Here is a 19,053-nt window from a genome sequence, read left to right on the forward strand (position 1 = left end):
CCCAAACACATTATTCATGAATGGGCATTCTGTGTGCGTCAGGCCTTCTGGGAACTTCAGACACCTACTCAGACTCAGGCTCAGGCTCTGGCTGCTGGCGTGCCGGTAGGGGAGTCCGGTCGCTGCTCTGCTTGGCCACCGCCTTTTCTTCGTCTCTCCCCAGCGTGGCAGGCTTTTTTGTCTGCCCTTCGTTTTTGTGCCGCCCGAGCTCCGAGCGGGAGAGTGCCATGTTGCATTGGACACGGCCATATTCATCCCATATGACGGCTGGACGGGGCTTTCCGTGCACCCTTACAACTTAAAGCCAAATTCCTCCCACCCCATCCCCTCAGGACAGCGGATTTGGAGTTATAAAACAGCCAGAAATGTTTCAGGAATATGGTCCCGATTAGGATCACGTTCACGTATCTCTAGTCTGTGTGCGTCGCCCCAACAGGGAGAGGGTTACATTGTTTCAAAGTCGACGTATGTTTCTCATAGTCACCTTTTACAGTGGGTCTCTTCTCTTCTCTTCTCTTCTCCTCTCCCTCCTGGCTCTTCCCTCAGAACATGTGGCCATAGAGGTGGACAACCAGGAGGACGATGGTGTGGAGGAGGAGCGATCCGACGGGCCAGGTCAGATGTCTGCCGGTTCTGCTTAGCCTGTCAGGTTTACAGGGTTCTCTCAGGGTCAGAACCAACCCAGTTCTGAGTTTCTGCAGTCAGTTGCTGTCCGGATTGACAGTTGAAAAAATAAGCTTAATATTTGTATTTCATGTTCCCAAATAAAACTATTCATCAAGTCTATTCATCAAGAACATTTTGTTAATTGTACAAACAACATAACATTTCTATAACACAAATTATCCTGCCTCAATCTAGACAACAGTTAATGCACTTAATATTTCATAACTTTATATTTTTAAATGTGCCCAAATGTTTGCACACAACTGTGTAATGGCCTTACTGTATGCCTGAAAGGAAGTGTAAGATACCTCTGCCAATACTGTTTTAGCTTAAGGTTGATTCAGCACACTGACTGACTGCCTGTATTATGTGTCCTGTTTGCACAGATAACATCCTGAAGCGAGTGTTCAACATTGTGAAGTTCTCCTGGGTGCTTTTCCTGGCCCTGATGGACAGCTTCACCGCCTGGCTCAACTCCATCTGCCAGGAGTACATGGACATCTCCACAGTGCTGAGAATCGAGCGCTGTATGCTCACGCAGGAGGTCAAAAAGGTCACTATTCTATGTGATTTGTTTTATTAGCTGTCATTTATTTAATCTTTTACACATATTTCCTTAATTAGGGAAGGGAAGGTTCAAATGCATTGTTGCTGTGAGAGATTAGATTAAAATAAAATAAAGCATTTCAAATGTCTGGATATCTAACTCAATCCCAAGCCACAGTCCAAGGTATTTTTAACAGCTGAAAGCAATTCAAATAATGGCTGAGAACTTGAGGTTTAGACCTAAGATATTCACACTTCAGACTAGCGTAGTCCCTCAGGATATTTGTGTTCTGGTTACCACATAGTTTTCTGTTTACGTCTGATATCAGTTTGGATATTTGTGGAAACAGCAGATGCTTTCCCTTTAAAACTTCTGTACAACTTTTGATTTTATGCGCTGATGTTTTGCCATCCGTATTCGCCGTCGCACAGGGAAATACTCCATCCCGAGAGAGCCTGCAAGTGTACTACCAGAAGCAGATGTGCCGGCCATCGTCCTCACAGTCCTGTCTGGACCACTCGGAGGACATTTTCCCAGCGTCCAGCCCCCGGCCCTCTCAGTTACAGCAGTCCGGCTTCGTGCTGGAGAGCCATGGCTCTGCACTGTCCAGAGACAGCTTGTCCAGGTACAGAAGTCCAAAAAAACCAACCACAAACTGCAAACTGCAGAAGAACTGCAAGCGTGTTACAAGTTTCAAGAGTTTCCGATGACTTCAGTGCTTAAACATTAAAAAGAAAATATTGAATAACTTTGAAACCAAAATGTTAAATGCATTTTGGAACAATCAAAATATTATTTTTAGAAAATTGTGGATTTGTACATTTGTGGTGTGTAATCAAAGCTGGATGTCACAAAAACAAAATTGACACATTGATGAGCCATGACTAATTAGTGTGACCATTTTGGCCTCCTTCTCAATCTAATAAACTTAATTTCCTGGGGGGGGGGCATAATTTAATTGAGGTTTATTTTGAAAACACTCCGCAGTTCTGTTTCACTCAGACGGTCACACTGACGTGGTTTGAGTGCTTTTTAGTAATGTAATAGTGTATCCTCCACACAAAACCCTGCATTGGGAGGATATCCTCTTTAGCTTGCGCACAATGCCCTCATGCTGATGGAGATGTGAAGTCACATTGTGCATCTTTTCAAGTGCTGGTTTATCCTCCAAGGCAACAGGCAAACAGTCTCATCATACGGGAGGAGACCATAAAGGGACTTACATGTATGCCCTAAGGGCAAATCTCTAGATCTCTCTATAGAAATGCAAGGACTGTAGAATAATGCAAAACAATTGTCGGGATTAAAAGCTCCAATAGGTTGCATTTACTTAAGTGCTCATCCTTGACTGTCAGGGTGGAGTTAGGGAAGGCTTGAACATGTTTACTCCACAGGGAAGAGAGTCTGAGTGCAAGCTCTTTGGGAACTAAATCCATTTGCATAATGACACCATCTTTCCCCCAGTGTACTCTGCTGCACAACTGGTATAGAATACAATCTAGGGTTAGGTTAGACCAAGACTTCAAAACCAACTCACAAAGCATGTTTTATGGAAAGCTTTTCATACTTTCCATAAAGCATACTCTTGTTATAAACTTGTTGTTTCACAGCGTCCCGCTCCATCTTTTAAAGATCAGTGTACAGCATGTCCATTTTGTGCCCATTTTGTGTGTCCGTATCTGTTGAGGGCTTCATATTGACATGGCTGTGCTTCCTGCCGGTTAGAGGCCATCTACGCTCCAGACCACTCCGATTAAGTATTCTGTGAGGCAGCACAACAGCCCTTGCCAGCTTTTACACAGCCACGCTCTGTTCTGGTGACCTTTCCCTGGGCTTGGCGAGCCAACCTCGCCCCATCTGCCTCCCCAGACGCTCTCTGTTATTGGGAGCCTACACCGTGTTTGGGATTCAGGCAATTTGGCCCAGATGGGTAAATGTGGAGGCCACATCTCTCTCTCTGATCGTAATTAGGTCAGTGGCACACAGTAGGCAGCACTGTAGGAACACAGGACGCACTCTCAGAGCATGTTTACGGGCCCACATAGCTCTGTCTGGATACTGAGTGTTTGATGTTGTGAAGGTAGATTTTGTCACTGATCTACTGATGGATACATCTAACAAATAGATGAACTATCCTCTTTCAATATTACAAAGAAAGGTAATAGTAAATATTATACAACAGATGAATGTCTGAAATTTCTTTTGATTACAGGAAGTAAGTTTTGACAAGACAAACCCTGTTTCACCGGTTATTTCTCTGTGCTGCAGTGCGTACACAGAGTCGACTCTACTCTACTGTCAGTCTACACTGGATCACTCGGAGGGGACCATGGAGAATGTCCCCAAGACCAGTGAACGTGCTCGGCCCAAACTGTGCAAGATGACCGGGCTCGACCTGTCCTCGTCAGCAGAGAGCGCCACCAGCAGGGCCTCCAGGTAACTGCTCCGCAGGCACATGTGTTGTTTATGTGCTCTCTGTTGCTCACTTACAAACTGTCTGTCATAGCACACACACACATACTATAGCTCTTTCAAGTGTCCTGTCATCTGTAAATAAAATAGAAGTAGGCTGTCAGGGACTTAAGCAACAGCGTTGGAAATGCCAGTCAATGGGGCAGGTGGGAGAGTTGACACCTCTCTCCACACGCACACACACACTCATGCACACACATAAGCAAACACACATGCACACACATAAGTGTGCGCACACACACACACATACACACACATGTAAACATAAGTACACACACACTGTGCATACATACATTGAGAGATGGCTGCGCTCCCAAAGCATTCATCCCTCAACACCTTGGTCTCTGTGCGTGTCCAAACCACGGAGTCGTAAACACCATGGTCACATTACTGGTAGTCCACACCGCTTGTTTGCCCAAGACTTCTGTGTGACACAACTCAGGTTACAAAGGAAAAACTTTTTGGACAGACCTATAGGTGTCTCTCATTTGTATATGGACCTCATGCAGATACCTAAACTGCAGTGTGCTGCCCTCTTCTGGGCTGATTATATTACTGCAAAAAAGTCACCCCATTCACCTTATAAGAATGGCTGTGGCCTGTCACCATCACTCATAGTAGGTCATCACTGTAGGTTACACCAACATAAAGATACTGGAGATGGAGTTCAGTGAGTGATATGTTATACAAGCACTAGAATGTTAGCTTTGTAAACGACAGAATAGAGCAGCACTGTTTTTATTCAGAATAAAGCATCAAATTACAAATGTGTCAGCAATGGTTTTAGAATAATATCTTATGTAATATCTTATATAATATCATGTTATAATAATGCAGTTTGTCAGGCCTTGTACATGCCTTGGCACAGGCTTCTTTCTACTACTTGTCAATAGTTGTTGCTGATCGTTTCCTCTTATGCAGTGAGAAGACCCAGTGCACAGCGCTGTACTCCCGGCAGGGCACAAGCGACACCGTCGGCGAGGTCGACCTCGAGCACGAACAGAGGGGTCACTCGTCAGCCGAACACTGGGGCGCAGTTGGAGGATCCCCAGAGACCCCTGAGGACGCGCCATACCTCCCCGAAGACGAAGGGCCGCCTCACTGGAGAGACTCGGACCGCTCCCCGGAGTGGGACTCTGCCGGCTGGACGCCGGCTGACAGCCCTGACGCGGATGGACCGTCGTCACGGACATTCCCGGCAGCGGCGGACATCCCGCCCTCCTACAGCAAGGCCACGGGGCTGGACCAGGTGTGCGGCGGCGCAGGTGTGCCGTGTGGTAACCGTGACGACAAGCGCCTGAGGATAATGGAACCTGATGACAGGATGGATTACCTGAGTGACGAAGCACTGCCCTCCCTCACCCACGAGATGACGGCCAGCGAGCTGCTGCAGAGCAGGTCTCTCTTTCACTCTCTCACTCACACACACACACACACACACACACACCACACACACACAAACACACACCACACACACACACAAACACACACACAAACACACACACATATAAATAACTCACCGCCTTTCACACAAGTGGGCTTTTTCTTTCACACAGCTTAGATCTTCTAATACATACACATAAACAGCTCAGATCCTCTCTTGCATACATAAACAATCCAAATCCTGCAAATCATTTCTCTCATAACACTTCTGACATATGCTACAATGGGTTCTCATCACTTGTTTGATGTCATTGCCATTGCTATGACTTGTAGGAACTTCTAAGGCATAAGCTCATAATAATTTACTTTATCCCCACGTAATGGATGTCAGTGTCATTAAAGTAGGTGTATACTCAGAGCACTAGGAAGCATCTTTCCCACACTGAGCATGTGTCCCCCCCCACCTCCGTCAACCCCCCAGGATGTTTTTTGACGAGGAGCTGGAGGAGTCTGAGCGCTTCTACAGCGGTCAGCCCCCACTGCTGCAGCTCTGCTACGCCCTCTACAACATGCTGGTGGCCCACTCGGAGATGGTCTGCTACCTGGTCATCATCCTGAACCACATGATCTCCGCGTCCGTGGCCACGCTCGTGCTGCCCATCCTCATCTTCCTCTGGGCCATGCTGTCCGTGCCGCGGCCCAGCAAACGCTTCTGGATGACCGCCATCGTCTACACGGAGGTACTAAGACCATGGCCAGGGCCCACCCACACTGACACATGAGCTTGTCTCACGAGAAGCAGCACCCCCGCTTGTGTTCAATTCATTTGGAGTTAGAAGCAGCCGGGCAAAGCAGGCAAGCGGGCGTTTTGAGTAGTGGTACATCTGGCCAAGATTCTTGCTGCTGGTGTGCATGAATCAAGAACACGTTCGCCCCACAACAAGATAAAAAAATGTTCACATCGACTAAGGCTGACAGACTCCAGTTATAATCCATGCAGAAGCATAGTCAATTGCTGTGGCTACATAGCCATTATGCTTAACACAGATATGCAGAAGGTCACTTATAGTCAACAATGAGGTTTGACCACTCCAATTGCAGTCTATAAAATGGTATGTGGGAGTGGATCAGACAAATCAAATTTACTCAAATGCATGTAGTTTTATTTTTCTATGAGTTAAAGTTTGTTCATCTCCTTTCTCCCCTCTCTTACCAGGTCACCATTGTGATCAAATACTTCTTCCAGTTTGGCTTCTTCCCATTCAACCAGAACATTGAGGTGGACAAGAGCAAGCCCTTCCACCCCCCCAACATCATCGGTGTGGAGAAGAAGGAGGGCTACGTCCACTACGACCTGGTGCAGCTGCTGGCCCTCTTCTTCCACAGGTCAATCCTCAAGGTACCGACTGCACACTGATTTCACAAGTTTAACAGTTTCAATAACTCAGTGGATGACACTCTATGATCTTAATTAGCTGGGTAAATAAATGAGATCTGACTTTTTTGGTTTACTTTTCTGGTGTAAAGAATTTTATTTCACAATGATGTAGTTAGTAAAGGATTGGAATATTTGGCAGGTATTACAGTAAGTTCTCCAAACCCAATGCATCAACACTAAATGCCTTGCAGGCAAAACACCTTTCTATCAGGATTTGTCTCTTCAGGAGAGCATTCCTTCCCCCCTAATTGTGATGTGGATCTTTGTGTGTGCATGTGATCTCTCTCAGTGCCATGGCTTATGGGACGAGGACGAGCACAGAGCCGATGTTGGCAAACCAGCACGTCACCGCGGCAACTCAGACGGTGGTGGGCGATCGCGGTCATGGCACGAGAAATCACCTGAGTCTGTCCACCCGCGCTCCCCCCTCCGCCAGCACGGCCAGGGTCTGGCACGGCTACACACACGCGGCGTGGTGCGGCGACAGAGCTCGGCCGCTGGCTCACACGTCTCACACAGATCCATGCACTCCAAAACAGGTGAGGAAATCCACCTACCATCACTAAGGTACAGGGACCTGCACACAGAGGAAGTATGCATTGTAATGATATGTGTCATAACTTGTAAATACAATGTGGTAAAAATAAATGAGTGGCCTAAATTATGAAAGAAATTTCAGTAATTGATTGTATGAATTGTATGGCTGTTCACGTTTTTTCAAATGAACCACACATAGATAAATTAAAGTTACTTGTTTAGTCTGAATTAAATTAAATTAAATTAAATCGGTTGTTGTTATGAACTGTAGATTTTTAATAGTTTACTGTTAAATTTAACTGGTAAAAAATGCTGTGGTTGAATGTAAGCATGCATTGCATCCTCTACAGGCAGTTCAGGCACACGCGGGAGTCTTCGAAGGGGAGGCAGCTCTCTGAGCATACAACAGAAGAGTCGCAAGGAGCTCATCATGGAGAAGCTCAGGGAGCAGATGATCAAGGCCAAGAGGTTCACTGTCAAAACGTGAGTCATCACCACAACCACCACCATCATCATCATCATCAATCATCATTATTACTGTATTTCTCTCACACAGAATTCCAATCTCCATTCAGTGTCCTAGGCATCCCTGTAATCACCATTACAGCTAATATATAATATACTTAGGCGAAAATCTCAGGGCACACCACTATGGTATTACACTTACAAAAGTCCCAATATAAAAGGGTCGTTTCTGTTGCTATTGCTGTCATACACTCACTCTACACACTCATCTTCATTAGCCTCGACCTCACTGTTATCACAAATCTGCTCATTATCTAGTTAAGTCCATTTGAGTCTATTTTGTCATCATTTTTCAGCCTTGTTTTTTTATTTATTTTGAATGATGTCCGGTTCCAGTCATTGATGTTTTAGGCATCTTCTTACGAACTGGACAGCAGGCCAGAGAATTGTCAGTCAGGTTATGTAAGACTTTGTGGCGTAAGACAAAAAAACCGCTAAATTAACAGTGTGTGTTCTGTCTTGTAGCACTCTTGAGATCTACATCCCCATTCGCCAGTTCTTCTATAACCTGATCCACCCGGAGTACAGTGCGGTGACAGACGTCTACGTGCTCATGTTCTTGGCCGACACTGTGGACTTCATCATTATTGTCTTTGGATTTTGGGCCTTTGGGGTTCGTGTGACAACACTTTTTTTCCAAGAGAACACTAGTCAGCAAAAATGTTATTTAATTTAAGTGTGATTAATTTAAGAAGAAGATATATGAGGTAGTTTATATGCAGGTGTATGTTTCTTTTTCATGATTTTTAATTCGTTTTAATTAGACTAACCACCACAGTGTCTAGTCTTCAGTTCTTTAGCATTTCAATTGTGTTTTTCCCTCCCAAACAGAAACATTCTGCTGCTGCTGACATCACTTCCTCCTTGTCGGAGGACCAGGTTCCCGAGGCCTTTCTGGTCATGGTGCTGATCCAGTTTGGCACGATGGTAGTGGACCGAGCTCTGTACCTCAGAAAGACCGTCATGGGGAAGGTCATCTTCCAAGTGATCCTGGTGTTTGGAATCCACTTTTGGATGTTCTTCATTCTCCCAGGAGTCACAGAAAGGTATTCATTGTTTTCAAATGATTGTCTTCTTCACTGTGTTTCCTTATGGGTCATTCCGTGTCAAATCAGATAAGGTTATTGCAGCACCATCTCAGATTTTGTTCAAACTTTGTCTAGATCAAGAATGGGTCCTAAAACCAAGGCCTTTAAAATATTTCTGTTCAAATCCAAATGAATGTCTTCAGTTATTTTCAGTCCTTGAAATTACATCAGTTTTACAGCTTGAAAATCACATTGTCTGGGAAGTAATGTTTGGGCATTAATATCATGAAGAGTATTATTCATAGGCAGCCCAAACTTTGTAGGGTGGAAGACAAACATGTTCTCAGTATGACTGAACCATTACAAGTTTCTTCGGCATTCTCATTGATTTTCTACAAGGCCCTAGATTTGGAAAAAAGTGCAAAAAGAGTGACATCAAGGGTAGTATAAAGTTTTTGTATGCATTTGGTATCAATCATTATTTTTTCCTGTACATGCTATATTTTATTAATGGTGTACTAATATTTGAGCTTGAAGATTTTAAGGATTAAACAAAGGGAAGTTGTGTTTTTCGGTCATTTTCATAGAATGAAAATGGTATGTGGGGTAGCTAGTAGGCACTTGAATATTTGTGTGAAAGTAGCTCAGTGTATGGCCATTTAGTGTACAAAGTGCAAATGTTGTACCATAGAGAAATATAGTCAAAATCCTTGTTTTCTCTCAGGGACAAAAATGAATGCGCATTGGTATACAATGTAACCTAGTTAGTGTATTTACAGTATGTATGAGTGAAACATGGTACATCACTGGCAATTTATACACAAAATGACTATAAACTGAGCTATTTCCACATTGATTTTCATGTTCCTACTGGCTACCCCTCATACCATTTTAGTTCTATGAACATTACCAAAAAATGCAATCACACCTTGTCACACTTTATCCTTAATATCTTCATGTGCATTTGTTGCAGATACCTCAAATATTGGCTCAACATTAATAAAGTGCACACAATAAAGTTGCACACAAAATAAGGATTGGTGTCATGTGGATACAAAAGAAATGTTTAGAAGACCCTCAATATGTCCAGTTTAGCATTTTGTGCCATATCTAGGGCCTTATATAAAACTAATGGGCAAAACATGGCCTCCAAGATAAGACATTTCTGAGAGTGTAAAAATGATACAAAATCAAGGGTGAAAACGTATGAAAACATTAGAATTTAACAAAAATATTTTACAGGTCTTAGTTTTGGGACCTAAATAGCAAAATCTGAGACGGTGCAACAACCATTTTCCTGGATTTTGTCTGATTTGATACAGAATGAGCCGTATGTCTTTGTATGTGTGCATTTTCTCATCCTGTCTTAAATGTCCCTGTCGATTGTCAGGCGGTTCAGTCTAAACACGGTGGCCCAGCTGTGGTACTTTGTGAAGTGCATCTACTTCGGTCTATCAGCTTATCAGATCCGCTGTGGCTACCCCACCAGGGTGCTGGGAAACTTCCTCACCAAGAGCTACAACTACGTCAACCTCTTCCTCTTCCAAGGGTGAGTGTTGTTTGGGACCTCCACCAAGGAGGTTATGTTCTCAGTGTGGTTCTGAGAGGACGTTTGGAAGTGTCGCAAGTCTGCACTCTCAAAGTTCCTTTTTAGTTCTGTTTCTGGCACAGTGTGTTTATTCTTTTAGCATGGCGACCTCATATTTATAATATGCTAATTAAATCAATACAATTATCCGTAGAAGGTAAATAATCATATTCTTAACTTCGGACAACATTTTTGTCAAAGTTGTTATTAAATATTTATGCCACGCAGTTTTAAATTCGATGTGGAGGACTTTGCAGTCTCATAGTGTATTTTTGGCCCCTGCAGATTCCGGTTGGTGCCGTTCCTGACAGAGCTGCGTGCGGTTATGGATTGGGTGTGGACAGACACCACCCTCAGCCTGTCCAGTTGGATATGTGTGGAGGACATCTACGCCCACATCTTCGTGCTCAAGTGTTGGAGGGAGTCTGAGAAGGTAACCAGAGCCCACCTTGGATCAGTTCTCTCCCTGCTAGATGACAGCTGATCAGTTCTCTCCCTGCTAGATGATAGCTGATCAGTTCTCTCCCTGCTAGATGACAGCTGATCAGTTCTCTCCCTGCTAGATGACAGCTGCTTCAGTCCATTCTGCTTTAACCTCTTTACTGTCAGATTTTACTTATTACTATTTATTTGTTGCTCCCCTGAAGATCTTCTAATTTGTCATTTGATAAAATATTTTTGAGTATGGTTTGAGTCTTTTAGTGTTATCTAAACCTGATATGAGGTCATTACTTGATTTATGTGTGATTTATTAAATAGAAAATGTTTTAAGAACTGAGCTGTGTTGTGTAAAGTCCTGTTTGAGGTCATCTCCCACACTCTGTTGTCCTCTATTGACCACTGGCTCTGGCGTGTGTGTCTCGGCAGAGGTACCCTCAGCCCAGAGGTCAGAAGAAGAAGAAGGTGGTCAAGTACGGCATGGGAGGGATGATCGTCATGCTGCTCATCTGCATCGTCTGGTTCCCGCTGCTCTTCATGTCGCTGGTCAAATCTGTGGCCGGTGTGGTCAACAAACCCCTGGACGTGTCCGTCACCATCACACTAGGGGGCTTCCAGGTAGCCTTTAAGGGCATTTAGGAAGTGTTTGTGTGGTCGATGTGTTCAGTAGTGTTTCTTTCATCAAGCTGAAATGTTTGAAATGGAGAAAGGGAGTAGTGAATGTTTTGGTTGAATATTATACCTGAGAACTCAAAGAACTCAAGTCAAGAAGTCAAAATAACACTCGGACAGAGTTACTCAGTGTGTCTGACCCGTCTGCAACCTCGCTGTTTGCCAGAATAACACCTCTTAGCATTTCTGCACAAATTTGCCAGAAATTAAGTGCAAGGGCTGACCACTGACTCTTAGCGTTATGTGATCCTATTTCGTCCAGCCCATATTCACCATGAGCGCTCAGCAGAATCAGCTCAAGGACATCACCGACGACGACTTTGAAAAGTTTGTGAACTCCTACACCTACGTTCCGGTAAGCACATGTCAGGGTCAAGTGTGATATGACAACAGACAGGCAAGCTTTTTAACACTGCATTTTTGTAATAGGATTGTGTTTGACATTTATACTGACAAATAAAGTCTAAAATAGCTAAAGCCCAGCTGTGACATTTCCCAATGTATACTCCTCCGTTATTGTACAGTGCTGTGCTCTGAGGCTCTTATACGTCATATTAGCTTACGTATGTGTCTGTGTAGCCTCCACCATGTGTGGACCACTTATTACATTATTGTCTAATTAAGTAGGTCATATTAGAGCAAAATTGAGATTAGAAAATGTTATTACACCTTATGCGAGTGTCCACTCCTGGTCCACAGAGTGCTATGCAGTTCTTGGAAGCCTACACTAAGGAGGACATCACGGTGGCCGAGCTCGAGGGGAGCTCCAACTCCCTCTGGACCATCAGCCCCCCCAGCAGGAAGAACCTGATGGACGTCCTGAGCAAAGATGCCCCTTTTCCAGTCACCATGACGTGGTCCATCCAGAGGTACCGCCAACATGAGACAAAAGCTTCACCACAATGACTAGACCCAGAGCTTTACGCCAATAACCAGACTTAGATACTTACAGTATCTACATTATATAAGGGTTAATATCTAGAATCTCTAGAATCGTTCAGACTTGTCTTGAATTTTACAAATGTTCTACCCACTCTGGAGGTTTCTACATGAATAAGAGACGCCACACCCAGACCAGATTACAGCTTTTCTCAGTCGCTTTGATGCTTTTCTCAGATCAGAATGAAAATTCTCATAACTAATAGTTCAACCTCCACAACATTTAGTCATTTGTGCACATCATAGTAGCAATTTCTCCTTCCTCTGAACAAATTGCAAATGCTTTTGGACATGTATCAGTTGCTTTCGTACAATTGTCTGCTGTTTTATAACATTATCATTTGCTTATGTCATGTCAGTCAAAATGAACAATACTTATAGTCTTGAGTCATTACATACAAAATTGTTGAACTAGTTATCAAATTCTGTCACAATGCTTTAGAATTGCAAAGAGCATATACAGTAAAAATGTGAAACGTACGTATTCAGTGTCTTGTACTCACTTACTGTACTCCCCTAACTACAGCAATGTGTAACATACTGTGGTTTTCAAATGGCTGTACAAGTAGTGTATAGTGCTGTCTTAAGCATGTTCAAGTATTGTCGCCGAGTTCTGACCATTTTTTTTTGCATTGGAAAACACTAAGAGAATAAGCTGTCATAATGAAAACATGGCAAAGCCATTTGACTATCTTGTTCATAAACAATGGTGTCAAGACTTCTCATTTTGATGACACTGGCAGTTTCATTGACATGAAGACTTGCTTTTGAGGAATGGACTCTCCATTTTGAGCAAGTGACATGCTTTTGCAGGTTATCCACTAGGTTTTGCAGTTTGCACTAATTGTTTTGAGAAATGCACTAACTGCTGTGCAAATGTTAATAGTGATGTGAGAAAAGCACCAAAGCGACTGAGAAAAACTGTGATGTTTCTGAACCAGAACATTACTATATATTGACTACAAAGTGTCTGTAATATGGCCCACTAAAGAAGAAGCATTAATAGGTCATCAAATTTGTTTCATCAATTGTGACGCATAAATATATCATGTCAGTGCTTTGAAATTTTTTCCAAAATGTTTTTCTTGTTTCCTTTCCCAGGAATTTTAGCCTTGGGGCCAAAGCTGAGGTTGCGATGGATAAACATGTCACCTCCCTGGACATGCCAACGAAACAAGAGCTGATCGCTTTATTAAACGGGACAAGGAATAAGCCTGTGTAAGTGAACATGCCTGAGATGAGCCAAACCTGAGCGCAAATGGTTTCAACCCCTAGAGAAACTTGGTAGGCCAAGCACAAACAACCACACGCAGATGAGACCACAGGCGTCCTGTTTCGAAACGTAATGTTGTCATGGTAAAAAAAATAAAAAAATGAAATGTGATGGAATGCATAACCTCAACGACACTAAAGAAGACATTGTGAATATGCATGGTGGAACCATTTCCAAGACATCATTCCTTCTCTAAACAGGGTTATAAAACAAGTCTTCCCTTGCTTCCTTCGTGCCCCGAGTGACTCCAATGCCAAGCCCATTGATCAACTTTATGGAGGTAAAGAACAGATGCTTCTTCAGTTCAACAACAACACTAAAACTCTGAGAACTGACAAATGCCAAACTAGTTGACAAAAGCTGCTTCATTTGTGTCACTTGTTGCCTTAGTAAATATTTACTAATGTATTCTGTACACAGTATTCTTGGAGGATATATGAAGAGTTTGGTTCCAAAATGTATATCCTCCATTTTAATGAATTTTCATAAATCATTTCTATAATTTTTGTTTTCTAAGTAATTTCAGTGGAACTGTAATTGGGTTATTGTTATGTGATTTATCTTTACTCAGTCAAAACAACACAACTGCAATTGTATTGATATTACCTAAAATACACGATTAAATAACATGACTAATGTTTTCAAAAATGGAGATATAGTGTTTTAGAAGCAAACTCTTTATATGTACATATACCTTCCTAGTGCTGTCCACTGTACTGCACATACAGTAGGAAGAGTAATGTGTGAGAGTATAAGACACCAATGCAAATGATCAAATAATGATTTATGTTCCAAACGGCCGTTTGACTCATGTATCCTTCCTCCCTGTGTGTCTGTGTCCAGAGGACGGGTTTAAGGACATCCTGCTGGCGCTGGAGAGGACTCACAACAACGAGAACGAGATCCAGGAGTGGTGGATCGTGGACCAGCCGTCGGCAGGCCAGATGCAGATAAGCAGCGCCGCGGGGAGGAAGGTGGCGGCCGGCCTGCACCTCTACGTGTTCAGCGATAAAGTCAGCCCTCCGAGCCTCAGCTTCCTAGCCGGATACGGGTGAGCATATGTCCCACACCCAGGCCTCCGCATAGGCCCAGAGCACCACAGCTGGCCCTGGAGCACACCTGTTAGCAGTTCCACTTCCTTGCAAAAAGAGCTTCTTGCAGATTGGTATTCATACATTTACAGTTGTGCTCCTAAGTTTACAAAGATTACAAAACGGCCGAGTCTGACCAAAGACAGACTGTGGCGCAAAGATATCTGCTAGATATCTGCTGAAATGGGGTATTTTATTCCCCGGCCTAATTATATGGTTGTAAAGGGGCTTGTTAAATAGCATCTCAGCATGTTTTGACAGACCAATGTTGCATACCGTCTATGTTAACATCAGAGAACAAAGCCATACTGTATACTGAGTTCACCCAAGATGACATGGAGAGGAATGAGTATTTTGCCTTGTTATTACCATTATCAAATGTATTATATGACGTTCTTAACCCTACCCTGAGGCACAGTAGTAACAGAACTCCTTTTTTGTATTGTAAGTATTAGTCAGTACTAGTGTGTAACTAGGTCCATTGAAACTGCTTCAGTGTCTGTGCCTGTGCTGAGTGTGAATAGGGGGATTCGATTTCTTGTAGCCGCCTGCAGTCGTCTTAAGCTGACTGCATACTGTGATTATTTCTGAGATTCTGGTATGTTTTCAAACCGGAATTGTGCATACGTCATGGTTAAAAACGTATCAGAATCTCAAAAATAACCCTAGGAAATGCAGTCAGCTTAACACGGCTGAAGGCGGCTACATGAAGTCGAATCCCCCTAATCCAACGCTGACCTTTGACCTATGGCCGTCTCTTCCTCCTCGCAGCATCATGGGACTTTATGCCTCTGTGGTGCTCGTCATCGGGAAGTTTGTGCGCGAGTTCTTCAGTGGCATCTCGCACTCCATCATGTTCGAGGAGCTGCCGTGCGTGGACCGCATCCTCAAGCTGTGCACGGACATCTTCCTGGTGCGGGAGACCGGCGAGCTGGAGCTGGAGGAGGACCTGTACGCCAAACTCATCTTCCTCTACCGCTCGCCAGAGACTATGATCAAATGGACCAGAGAGAAGACCAAATGAGGGCTTCCAAGCCCCCCCCCCAAATCCCCAAAGAAAAACAAATCGGCCTGCTGTGACTGATGTTCAGAGAGGGTCTTGAGGAGGAGGATGTGACATGCAAAATAAGAGTAAGAGAGGGGTGCAGAAGAAGCACAATGAGTGGCAGGTGGAGCCCTGCACTGGACAAGCCCTCCATTGGACACTGATGCTGGAGAGGTCACCCCTCCTCCGCCTCCTCAGGGAGGACCCCTCTCCGCCTTCCATTAAATGTGACCTGAAACGTGAAGTACAGTATGTGTCATGTTAATGTGTATGATGATTTCGTGTGCACAACCTGACTCTGAAGAACTGTAGCCAGTCAGTCTTATCAGCGTGGTGTGATCACCGGCCAGGCAGTGGGGTTAGACAAAAAGGGAAATGGTGTCCCCACTGCCTGGATTTAGCCTCTTGTGTATGGGGTAAATATATGAACCTTCAGTTGTGCAATATTATAAGTTAAATACACCGTCCTGGTAGCTGGCTGTAAACTTGAAGCAGAGGAAGGGGGCAGTGACTGAAAGACACTTGCCACTTTTGAAGATATTTTGTTGTTGTTGTTGTCATTTTGTTTTGATTTTCTGAACTTGGAGGTGCGCTTGGGTACTTTGGAGAAATAACAGAAACAAAGGGAAGCTAGAGACTCAGTGAGATGCACCAGAGAGACCAAGTCGTGTTTGCTTTATTTGGTTTTGATGTCAGATAGGAATAAAGATGGGAGCTGTCATTGTTCTCAGGAAATGAATCTCATCTCAGTAGGATGTGGCTTGTGATATAGGAATGTGTGTTCCTAACTGTTGTGAAGTGACTTGTCCTCTTTGTATAAAAGAGGGAAATGTGGTGTAATTGTGGTTTAATGGCCTGAGAATAAAGCACATTTTGGATTGCTACATTTGTGTTCTTTTAGGTTGCACATGGTTATCCAAAACAGTTTTTCTCCACACAATTCTGAGCTCAAGGACAGTTGCAAAAACAGTAAGTAAACCCTTTGGAATGGCCTGAATGATTGTATTCATTTTGTTTAAATATGGTCTGATCTTCATCTGAAATACAATAATAAACTATTAATTAATTGCATTTATCTGGTCCATTGTTAATTACAATGTTGGTTGGAAACCCCAAGGTTAATGGCTTCAAAGTCAGTCAGTTTTGAGCCAGAAGTTAACAAACCTGAACTTCAACCAATGAAACAAGCCTGGACATGTGGGTCAGAGCCATATTAACACAGAAAAAAGCACATACACATTTAGAGTTGGCTGTCCGTGACCAGACTCTTCTGATGTGATACCTCGCTAGAAAGAGATAACAGCAGACCCTTTACAAAGAACTGGGACCCCAGCCATGATGACTCCAAAGGCACAACACAGAACCTTCACTAAGGTAAACAAAACCCCTACAGCTTAACACATGAAGGAAATATATCATATATGATTATATACAGAAAAAACTAGAGCCACTGAAGAAGCACTGTTCTCCTTTTTTTCTTGAATTTCCTTGAATTTCCCCTGGGGATTAATAAAGTATCTATCTATCTATCTATCTATCTCCAAAAACATGGCTATGCCCAAAACCAGAGAACACCTTGACTCACTACAATACTTGTACAATAATGTACGGACTGATGAAATTACAGATTGATTTCTTTATAAAAAATGCAGCACTATATAGTTATGGATACACTTTTGTTGAAAGCGACATAGAAATACAAAACAATATAATACTTACATAAAAATATAACGGAATAAATTATAATGTTGGTCAGACTATAATAAGGAGAATAGCAATAATAAACAACAATATCAATTCAATCAATAACCTAATTAAATAAACTATTAAAATGAGGGGGAAAAGCAATAATAAACAATAATGTCCATTCAATCAATAATATGAAACAATAACAATAATAAACAATGTCAAATTAATCAATAGCCTAATGGAAATAAAACAATATTATACAAACCAAAACGCATAAGAAGAGCTTAATGAACTAAGTGCATGTTGAACAGCCTTTAGACCCCTCAGAGAACCAAGAGACCCAAAACGATCACAGGAACAGAGAACACTGGGCAACTCATTCCACCAACATGGAACCACAGAGGAAAAAAAGTCTTGAATTTGACCTAGCGTTTATGATTGGTCGACACAACAGACGCTCATCAGAAGGGCGGTTAGGGATGTACATCTTGATCATTGAATTAAAATAACAAGGAGCAGATCCAGTCAGTGTCCTATAGGTCAAAGTGAGAGATTTAAATTTAATTCTGGCTACCATAGGGAGCCAATGGAGAGTAACTAGGAGAGGAGTTACATGTGTCCTCTTTGGCTGATTGAAGACCAGGCTTGGAGATGACCATGGTCTGAACAAGAAGTTGTGTAGAATCGTGTCAGATAAGGTCTGATCTTCCTAATATTGTCATAGATAAACCAACATGATTTTGCAATTGAAGCTACATGCTCAGAGAAGTTAAGTCGGTCATCAATTACAACGCCCAAGTTACGTGCTGATATAGTTGGGGTCAGTGAAGTTGAGTCAAGCTGGATGTTAATCTGTTGGGGAATAGCAGTTTTAGCTGGAAACACCAAAAGCTCAGTTTTTGAGAGATTAATCTGAAGGTGCCCATCTTTCATCCAGGCTGAAATATCCTCAAGGCATGCAGAAAAAGGCAGTCGTCAGGTGGGAAAGACAGGTGAAGTTGAGTGTCGACGCATTACAGTGATAGTCTAATCCATGGGAGCGAATGGTCTCATCTAAGGAAGTGGTGTAAATTGAGAAAAGCAGGGGCCCTAATACTATATGACATAAAAGGACATCATGACAACACTATCCTAATTGCTGAAGTATAGTTGGGGAAGCTGTCATGATTTAGGGCAACTTTGCAGTCTCAGGGACCCAAGATCCAATCAATATGTCCAACAGAATAACAGCAGGGTGGCTCCCTGCCAGCTACAGCTAAGAATAATAACCATAAACATGAACATAATCTATACAGTGGCTTAAAAAAAAACTATCTTTTGAAGTGGCCTCTCCTGACCTTAAGCAGTAGAGATGCTGTGGAATGACTTCAAGAGAGGCATTTAGACCAGATATATTATGAATGTGGATGAACTGAAGGAAGAAAGGGCTCAAATTCCTCCTGAACATTGTGGTTTCGTTTCACAGTTAGGAGGAGCGCTAAGATTAACATACTTTTCCCATCAGCACTGATAATGATTTATGGGTGAGTTCACTATAAAACAAGATGGGTAGGTTGCACCAACAAGGATTAAATTAATCGCGATTCAAGCGATTTGTAGATCCAGGTTTAGATAGATAGATAGATAGATAGATAGATACTTTATTGATCCCCAAAGGGAAATTCAAGAATTACATTTTATTTAAATTACTTTTCTTTACATGGTTAGCTTAATCACATTGTT

The 19,053-nt window shown here is 42.9% G+C and overlaps 1 protein-coding gene across 1 annotated transcript in view; it reads left to right on the forward strand.

Moving 5' to 3' along the window:
- The window catches only part of LOC121688173 (piezo-type mechanosensitive ion channel component 2), a 121,588-nt gene extending 105,062 nt beyond the window's left edge, over positions 1-16,526 (forward strand). The window contains exons 34-53 of the mRNA XM_042067603.1: positions 547-615; positions 1,053-1,219; positions 1,645-1,838; positions 3,482-3,649; positions 4,607-5,083; positions 5,550-5,808; positions 6,285-6,467; positions 6,796-7,045; positions 7,394-7,526; positions 8,034-8,181; positions 8,400-8,614; positions 9,987-10,145; positions 10,470-10,617; positions 11,052-11,240; positions 11,557-11,649; positions 11,994-12,163; positions 13,335-13,451; positions 13,707-13,786; positions 14,350-14,557; positions 15,369-16,526. Coding sequence (XP_041923537.1) covers positions 547-615; positions 1,053-1,219; positions 1,645-1,838; positions 3,482-3,649; positions 4,607-5,083; positions 5,550-5,808; positions 6,285-6,467; positions 6,796-7,045; positions 7,394-7,526; positions 8,034-8,181; positions 8,400-8,614; positions 9,987-10,145; positions 10,470-10,617; positions 11,052-11,240; positions 11,557-11,649; positions 11,994-12,163; positions 13,335-13,451; positions 13,707-13,786; positions 14,350-14,557; positions 15,369-15,621 — 3,680 coding nt within the window. The 3' untranslated portion in view covers positions 15,622-16,526. The remainder of the gene's footprint in view (positions 1-546; positions 616-1,052; positions 1,220-1,644; positions 1,839-3,481; positions 3,650-4,606; positions 5,084-5,549; positions 5,809-6,284; positions 6,468-6,795; positions 7,046-7,393; positions 7,527-8,033; positions 8,182-8,399; positions 8,615-9,986; positions 10,146-10,469; positions 10,618-11,051; positions 11,241-11,556; positions 11,650-11,993; positions 12,164-13,334; positions 13,452-13,706; positions 13,787-14,349; positions 14,558-15,368) is intronic.
- The last annotated feature ends 2,527 nt before the right edge of the window (positions 16,527-19,053 follow it).

Source organism: Alosa sapidissima, chromosome 17, assembly GCF_018492685.1.
Source record: "Alosa sapidissima isolate fAloSap1 chromosome 17, fAloSap1.pri, whole genome shotgun sequence".
Classification (NCBI taxonomy): Eukaryota; Metazoa; Chordata; class Actinopteri; order Clupeiformes; family Clupeidae; genus Alosa; species Alosa sapidissima.